This window comes from Phaethon lepturus, unplaced genomic scaffold (genome assembly GCF_000687285.1).
Source record: "Phaethon lepturus isolate BGI_N335 unplaced genomic scaffold, ASM68728v1 scaffold11611, whole genome shotgun sequence".
In the NCBI taxonomy this organism is placed as follows: Eukaryota; Metazoa; Chordata; class Aves; order Phaethontiformes; family Phaethontidae; genus Phaethon; species Phaethon lepturus.
The window spans coordinates 23,730-32,656 of NW_010515564.1; the positions used below are offsets into that span (position 1 = coordinate 23,730).

The following is an 8,927-nucleotide window of genomic DNA, read 5'->3' on the forward strand; positions in this document are numbered from 1 at the left end:
TGAGTTCTATCATATCCATGTTATTAAGGATAGCTTTAGTAATAGTTAAGGTAATTCAGAAGTTGTATAAAGGTATTTCCAAACTATGATCTGTCATGAATGTTAAGGTAAGAAAAACTAAGGTACAGAGCTGCTTAGTGATCTGCAACTTTATTCGAGATCATGCTTGGTGTGGACCGCCTAATTCTCTTGGTCATGTATTTTGAGTAAAATTTTTGTCTAGTATGCCTTTTTTACATTTTTTTTTTAACTCTAATTTGTTTAAGAACTGAATTAAGTAACAGCCAAACTCAGAGATCTTGACTAAGTCAAGGCATCAACTCAAATATGGATTAAACTTTAGAAGTAAATGTTTTACTAGTGCAGACTTAATGACCCACTGCATCCATACTGTGCCTTGGCTTTTATTGAGAAGGGTCACTAAACCTCAGGATATCTGCTGTGTTCTCTTTGCCTTTGTATTTTTCTGTCAAGGCTAACTTACAAAGCTGCTGACCTGTAGTCACTCTGCCCCCTCTCCCCCTGAATTACAGTGAATACACAGGAGCTCGCTGTGAAGCAATGTTTTGGATCTTTAAACATGTTTTGTCAAACCGAAAACAAATGCAAACTTATAAAGCCTCAGTTGTGACAAAGGATTTCCTTTTTCATTTCTATAAATAGTGTCTGATGCTGCAGGTCCCCTGGGCATCCTGTAGATTTTCCTAAGGATGTCATTCTTAAATGACCATGCTGTAGCCGGTACTTAGTGTGGTCCCTTGGGATGGTGAAAGTTTAAATATAACTGTTCCTCAATGAATGTCTATGGAATACTAAATTGTGCCTACTGCATCCCCTACATGGTTCTAGGCTTCTTCCAAATGTCCATGTTTCTAAACAGCTGCTCCATGGGGAAAGGGCTCTTATGACCTTTTTTCTTTCTTTAGATTTTTACAAAGGTCAGGAGAAACTTGATAAAAATTTTATGTGGTTTAAAAAGCTGAGCTTATTAAACTTTAATAAGAAGGTGGTGACAGCTAGAGCTTATTTTTAAAGAGCTTTGAGAGCTTTCACAGAGAGAAGGCTGTACTGTTAGTGATGAAATAACTTGGTTTAGGCTATGCGCTTGTTTTTAAGTTATGTTGAGGCACACCTTTTAAAAAAGATCAGAAACATCAAAACCATGCTGTGTTTCTTAGATAGTGCAAGTAGGTACTGGTATTTTACATCATCACTCTTGCGCACTTCTGCCAGAGGTATGAAACTTGAGCGTGTGGTGGTGGCCTTGTCCACATCAAGCCAGTTCTGGGTTTTAAAAGCAAATATATGCTGTATTCCTATGCCCTAACTTATCAAAATAGCAAATCCTGAGCGTTTCCAATGTTAGCATAAAAAAATATTTGTTAAAATTAGAAAATGGAAGGCATGTATCTTAAATGGAAGAGGTGAAAGTTATTGTTTAGCAAATTTATTTAAAGAAGAGAACATGTATACATTTTGGAAGAGTTTTGCTGAAGTTTTGTGCTTCCAATAGGAAAACAATCTTTCTTTAGGATTTCTTGTAGTGCATATACAATCATATGCAGTCCAACTTAGGTGGTAGTGTTGAGCATTTAAGTTAAATGCCTTTTTAGCCTTGTTCCTCTCTTAGTAATAACACTTTTGGTTATACAGTGATTATCCACTCCAGCAGTGTGCCAGTATGTTCTAAGCACTCGGGACAATATGCTTGTACCAGGACATGTAATTTAAATTTGCTTGAATTGACCAATTTCTCGCATGTTGAAGTTAGGAGGGAGATTTCTAACTTCAGGAATCGTGTAAACTCCCCATCCCAGCTCTGTTTCTGATGCTGCGTTTCCTACATGGGTATATTTCAGTATCTGGGACTTGAGTCTCAACTTCAGTAGTTGGGACTGAGTATCTAATTTTTTTTCAAATCCATACTCTAAAAAATACAAAAAAAAAGAGCTGTCCTTCTGTGAGAACCACAAAAAAAAGTGCTTATGTAATTCTAGAATAATAGTGGTACAGTTAGTGATCTTGACACAGTAAATATAGTTGTGATGGCCTTCTGAGGTCTTCGTTTCTCAAATAAAAGCAGCCTTCTTGGTTTCAGTTTCTGTGCAGAGAAAGTGTATGGTACAAGGGGGTCCACGTTATGAAGGATTTGATTTTCACCTGTATAGGAGGTGGGCACAGAAGTTGCACACTTCTCTCAAGCTGTATTGGAGGGTTTGATAGGTGCGGTCTACATTCTCAGCCACAGCCTGTCTCTTGTAAAGACAGAGTACTTAGTACAAGATGGAGGCGAAGGATGAAATACATCAACTTCCCTTGTTCCAGCCAATGTAAACCCAATCTGATATCTCGGGCTCCTGAAACAAGAAGACTTGAGCTCTGTTCCACTCAGTCCCTGTGGGATCCCAGAGACCAGCTGGCAAACAGCCATTCTTCATCAGCTGCGAACTGGGCATTGCAGGAGGAATCAACCCTTGAATTGCAGAAATGGCTCCTTCCACCCAACAGTGGTGGTCATAAAAACAGCATAAACAATAAAAAGTTATTTGGCCTCTGCATTTAGATTGCGGTTCATCTTCGAAGCAGTATTCTTTTCAGCTTTATTTAAGTCTGTATTGGCTTCTTTAGATTTTATGACCCTTTTTTTTTGTGAGATCCTGATGGTTTCAGGTAATAGAAAAAGTAGGTTACACTGAGGATCTCTTACGTCTCAGAATAATATCAGCCTGCTCAGGGGGGAAAAAAAATTAGTAATAATTCAAGCTTAAGAGGAGAACAAGGAGTGTATTCTGGCACACTGAATAAAAAGCAATATGAACAGGATACAACAGAAATAATGGGGAGGACACGTTGCTTCAGCTTTTATCCTGCGGGCTGGGTTTGATTAGTTTAGTCACACCAATGTTGGCCCACATTCGTGGGCCTTTATACAGTCCGTGAGGTTTATACCCATGCTTATCAAGTGCATTTGTGGGTTCAGCTCTTGTCTTTGTTTTTTTTTTTCTTCCTGGCAAATCTCTGTGGGCTTTGCTGTGTACAGTTTTTGTCTTGTGTGTTGGCCTACTGCCATAGTATGTATTGCGATGTTAGCACTGAGCCCAAATAAGTCATTATAAAGGACAGTAATGAAGGTTGATTTTCAGGGTTAATTTGTGTTCTTTTCTTTGTTACTTTATTAGCGTCGTCTTGGAGATGCTGCCAAGAAAGCCATCGGCAAATTGACAACCAGGACAGTAAAGAAGGGTGATAAGGTATAATAATAAGATTTCAACATGGTAAACTTGAGCATCATATTTAATTTTTGCTGGGTGAAACAATCTCGGTTTTTCCTTTCTGCTTCTGATTTATGACCTTGTTGGAGGCTTACTTTATCCTGTGGCGCAGTATTTTGTGCAACTTCTAGTATCAATGTATGCTGTAAGTCTGTACATTTCAAAAAAGTTCTTCCTGCTTAAATACTACTTGTACTCCATCTGGCAACTGTGACAGAGTGGTTTTGTGTGCTAGCTGGCTAGGGAGGTTTTGCTGGTAGGAGTACATAGGGCTAGCATTGTTCATGTGGAATTCTGTAAGCTTAGAATCATTCCATATGTAAGTTGTGTAAAGTAAAAATAAATTTAAGACAGGTAATAAAGGACAATCTCTTAAGTAAAATATGGATATCCAGTAATCTGAGGGGGAAGTATAAACAGGTATTTCATTAAAGACAGTAAATGTTACTCCAAGAATACTTCTTGCCAGTATAGAAACTACAATATATGGTGTGTTAAGTCCTAAACTTTTTCCACTTTTATGAGAAGTACTGCTTTGTCTTTGATCGTGAAACAAAAAAAAAAAATCACTTAATCTTGGTTAATTTTTCCTCTTTAATTTGCAAAAGGCAAGGGAATTCTGGCTATGATTTTTTTTTTTAAGAGAAGATTATTTCCTTTGGACTTTTTAGTGTGATTCCTTTTTATCTTTCTTATCAACACTATCAGCAATGGAAGATTGGGAAGCGATGGAAAAATTTGCTTCCAGAGAGAAGGTAGAAAAAATGTCTTTCTGCTTTTTCTCCCTCCCTGTGTAGTTTTATTTCAAGACAGCCTACTACACTAAATCTTTTCTATGGGGATGGGAGTACATATAGATAACAGGAGTTTTTCCGCATTAAAAGAAAAGATGCTATTGTCTTGACAGCATAAATTCAAAACTGGCAAGTGACGTGTAGGTTGCAGTACAGACAACACGAGATGCACATGCAAGTGAACGGAGCGTAGGAGAAAACCTATCCTTCATCAGAGCAGCCCCTCGGGATTCTCTGCAGGCAGCCCTGACCAGTGCTGGCCAAGGACTGGCCACTGCCTTGCTGTGGCTCCTGTCTCGGTGTCTCGCTAGTAGCTTGCTGGCATCAAAAAGAATAATGAACCTGAACTAAGAGATGGTACAGTCTGTTTTGTGTCACAGGCACAAACGTTTTAAATATGTATTGCTGATGCCGTATCTACATCCAAGTGAAGTCAGTCCTTTTTTCATTAGAAATTTTAAATTCTCACGTTTAAAAAAAAAATTTTAAAAAATCATAGCTTCTGGAAAATAGAGAATAAGAGAGGAGCCAGTGAGTCAGTGATCCCCATCTTCATGTCTGGATAAGAATGATGATAATGATGCAAGCAAGCGGGAGACAAAAATATGGGACAACTCTGAGATAAGTAAAAATTGCTATTTCTGGCTATAAATGGGAATTCTAGGATTCTTATCCTGGGGAAAAAAAAACCCAAACAAAAGAACCCCCAAAACACCTGAATAAAATAGAAATTTTAGCTCCAAGCTGAAGTAAAGCTTCTAGGAAAATCACCACTATATTTTACAGTGATTCAGCCAAATATTAGAATCGTCTGAGGCCTTAGCCTGTGTTTCAAATGATCATTTACCAGCTCCAAATGAGGGGAGAGTTTTGTAAGTATGAGATGCTTTTCTTTCTCAAGTCATGTTGGAACATAATAATGCAATCATTGGTTTTATGTCTTCAGTGACAGCCACTTGGCACAACGCACTTCAGGTACTAGTCACAACTACTTTTATATTTGTCATAGCTTCAACTCTTGACTTGAATATTCATTCTCTTTGTTTTAGGAAACAGACCCAGACTTTGATCATTGTGCTGTCTGCATTGAGAGTTACAAGCAGAACGATGTTGTTCGCATTTTACCATGCAAGTAAGCCAGTAAAGTTGCTTTGTTTGGAAACTATTCTTTCTTCGTGCTCCTTTACTTCATTTCATGTAATATGTACATTGTAATTTACAGACACATTTGTTAGATGTTTCCAGTCCTAATAACAGCCACTTTTATTTTAAACTGTGATACCAGAAGGTGTGAAGGTGGGTGCTGGCACTGTTATGACTGTGGAGATTAAACAGAAGATTATGATCTTGAAGATGGGCAGTTTGGGCATGTCAACAGTGGAGCTATTTAGAGGGGGTGCAGATTTAAGGACCCAGCGGTGGGCAGACACAAAAAACTTAAGTATAATGAACCAGGTACAGCTGCAGCATTCTGCAGAGATGATGTGCAATATTGGCTGCTGGTTTCTGAAACAGCGTAGGAAACGGGAGTGCAGTCTTTCCAACCTTCGTACCTCCTCTGACATCAGTCAGCCACTGTGCTATCATCTGTCTTTGGTCTGTTCAGTGCAGTGTGTTCTTGGCTTGTGCCTGAAGATTTGTACTTGCTGGATATTCTGCATTGGTGCTTAAAATGTAATAACTTCTTCCTCCTTGTATGCCATTCTCTTGACACTTAGAGGTTTTCAGTTTCTTTTCTTTTCATTCCACTTCCATTCTTGAGATTTTTTGGGATCTTTGCTCTTTGAGATATGTTTTTAAGTGTTTTTCCACCTGGTGATTGGTTTTGATGTATCGGTACATTTTGGTAGGCTTCAGCATTACCAAGGACATCTTTCCCTTGTATTCTGAAATGCAGAGCTTTCTCGTTATTGCCAGACAAAATATATGTGTAAGTTATGTTGCATATATGCAAGTTATGTTGTATATATGCAGCTAAGATCCAGTAATTTGGCCTGTGGTTGGTATATAAATAGTGTTCTGCATGATACTCTAGAAGCAACAAAGTCATGGTGTTGGAGTTGAGCTTCAGTCACGCAGCAGCACATGAGAGCTCATTACCGGTCTTCTAAATCCTCCTGCAGGCTGCTCTGAATAGCTGGAATATTTTTCTTCTAATGCATAATGAATTTCTATCATCGTAAAAGGAACACAGTATTATTTTATATCTTATTGATCAAAATATGTGTGCATTCTACTTCTGAAGCCAGAGGTTTAATTCAGTTTACTTTTCTCAATGTTCTTTACATCTTGGACTGTGGGAAACAAGGAACAAACACTGTTTGGGATTCTCAGTGTTGTTGTTTAGTTAATATACCCTACAAATGTTTGTTTAGAAACTCCCATTAAAATATTTGGGAATAGAAGGGCTTGGTCTCAGATCTGTAAAGATTTGGGAGCTTTTGGTCATGCAGATGCGTGTGCATTTCTTTTCTAGAATTCGGTCATTTTTACTGAAAGAGGATGAACTCTTGCCTGTAAAAATATACTCCTAAAGTTCCAAGATTTACGTCCTATATTGTAATCTCGAGTAAAGCTTGCATATATAAATTAAGCCCCAGTCTTTGATTTGTTACGTAGAAGGTTATTTGGAAGTTAGAGGAGGAACTCCTGGAAACTGCACAACAGTTCTGGACCACTAAGGTGATGTTTTTAAAAAGTCGCCTCTTCAGAAAGCTTCACTTGTGTAGTTCAGGGTAATGCTGTGAGGCTTAAGGGTGTGGGATGGAGGTTCATAAATCCCACTCCTCTCTGCCTTTCTCTTTGATACTGAACGGAGGTCAGAGGGAGGTCCTTGCCAATGGTGAGAGAATAAGTTTCCATCTGGTAGGAAAGCATCTTCTCCCACTAAGGACAATACAGAATTTGGACTATAAGTCAACTTCCTTAGTTAAAACAACTGCCACTGTCCAAGTGATGGACATATTGCTAGCATCAGCAGATGCGAGCAGACCATATAAGCAAGATGATAATTGATTATTTGTTTCTTCACTTAAAAAAAAAAAAAATTTCAAGTTCACTTCCTTCAGACACCTTTGAGCCACAGTCCTGCAGGCAGGAAGCTCCCTGCTCTCGGGGATAGTTACAGCTGCTGCAGGGAGCTGGATGAAGGTGCGCCTGCTGCCATCGCAGCACAACCTCCCCCATGCAATCTCCCACGTAAAGGAGGTATCAAGGCTCCTGTGTAAATCCTTTTCTCTTCTGTTTCTCACAAGAACATAAGGTCAGTGAATACTCAGATTACACTCCTGCTAAAGGCTGTATGACAACTTCTATGTTCACTTTCTACTTCTCTTTTCTAAACCTCACTTTTCATCTGCTGCAGTTCAGCTTTGAGTTGAGTGCAAAACAGTCTTGGCTAGACGGAAACATTGAGATGAATGCTTTCGACAAGACATTTTTTGTATTTGTAGATGCAGGGCCAACCAATACCTGCAGAGGTGAGCCCTAAATTTCAAATTTCACGTTGCATGTAAGACTTTTCAGTCTTTAGCAACTGAAATGTTTCTTCACAATTTTTTTTTTTTAAGGTTTAATCCTTTCTACTTCCTGATACTTCAACTTCTCATTTTAGTGCAACATGCAAAGTTAGCTTAAAAAAAAAATCAACTACAACTCACAGAAAAACGTACAAGAGTTTCGAAGCGAGATGAGAAAGTAAATTGCAAAAGAAGATATGGAGCAAAACGCTTGACCAAGAGGAAGCAAATGAAAGGCTAGAAGTTTTTTCTACTGTGCCTGTTGAGGAAGCTATAATCATTAGACACTGGGAATCAGTGACATATGACATCCTTGCTGCTTTCATCAATTTAAAAGTGGTATTTCCCTTTGGTACCACGATTGTTCTCTGCAGTTAAGTATGGTCTGTCACGCTGTGCCTCAGCAGAGAGGAGTCTGGTTGGGGCAGACACACAGCACCTAAAATTCTGTAGTGAAATACCGTTATTTGTGATGTAAAGTCTTGTGGCAGGTGGGAAATTGTGGCCAATTTAAAAATAAACTAGAATGAAAATGGTGGCAAACAATGCAGTTGAATTTCTATCATTCATTTTGTGCTTGAGAGAGAGAAGTATGTTCAGTACCAGCAGCCTTATGGACATACCTATAGCTGTCAGTGCACAGAGGGATAAGGCAGCCATCTGTCTTACACTTACAAGCCTGAGGAATGTCTCTGTCTTTTGTGAATATCATTATGTAAGTTAAAAATAAGTAGTGTAAGCAAATGTCAGAAGGATTCTAGCAACAGACAAACCTCGTGGACAATTTTCTTTACGCAGATAGTTTTACTTTACCATCACACTGCTGCATCTAGGAAATGAACGGGCGCTGGGTGAAAAGTGATCGGGAGGGGGTAGTGTGAAGGACTAGTCAGAGATAAGGGAAGGGGAGAGCAAAGTGACAGGTTAGAGAAAAACACAGGGCGACATTGGAAAGAGCAGAAGGGTGGCCTGGGAAGGAAGGAATTTACAAGGTGGGAAGAGAATTAAAGGAGTGAATGTGGTAAAATAAATGGCTTTTGAGTCAAATTCTTAATCTTTCCTGTACTGGGCAAGAAGGGGGAAAGTAACAGAAGCAAGGAAGCCAGATTTCCATCTGTTTGATTCTGTGCTGCTGCAAATAGCTGCTTTTTTTTTAATTTGCTTGTTCCTTTTTTCTTTTTTAAGAGCAAATTAACACAATATCTCAATGCAAGCCTTGCCACCTACTGCAATGCCTCTGCACCGCTCCCATTTTCTCTGCTACCTGCGTGCAAGGGCGGTCTCTCTTTTCCCCCAGCGATGCTACGTCTCTGTGGGAGGCCGCCCGAGGCTGCCGTCCCCGG

The 8,927-nt window shown here is 39.2% G+C and overlaps 1 protein-coding gene across 1 annotated transcript in view; it reads left to right on the forward strand.

Moving 5' to 3' along the window:
• The window catches only part of RNF130 (ring finger protein 130), a gene marked incomplete at its 5' end in the record, with an annotated part of 28,927 nt that extends 23,725 nt beyond the window's left edge, over positions 1–5,202 (forward strand). The window contains 2 exons of the mRNA XM_010295809.1: positions 3,180–3,251; positions 5,116–5,202. Coding sequence (XP_010294111.1) covers positions 3,180–3,251; positions 5,116–5,202 — 159 coding nt within the window. The remainder of the gene's footprint in view (positions 1–3,179; positions 3,252–5,115) is intronic.
• Between the last annotated feature and the right edge of the window lie 3,725 nt (positions 5,203–8,927).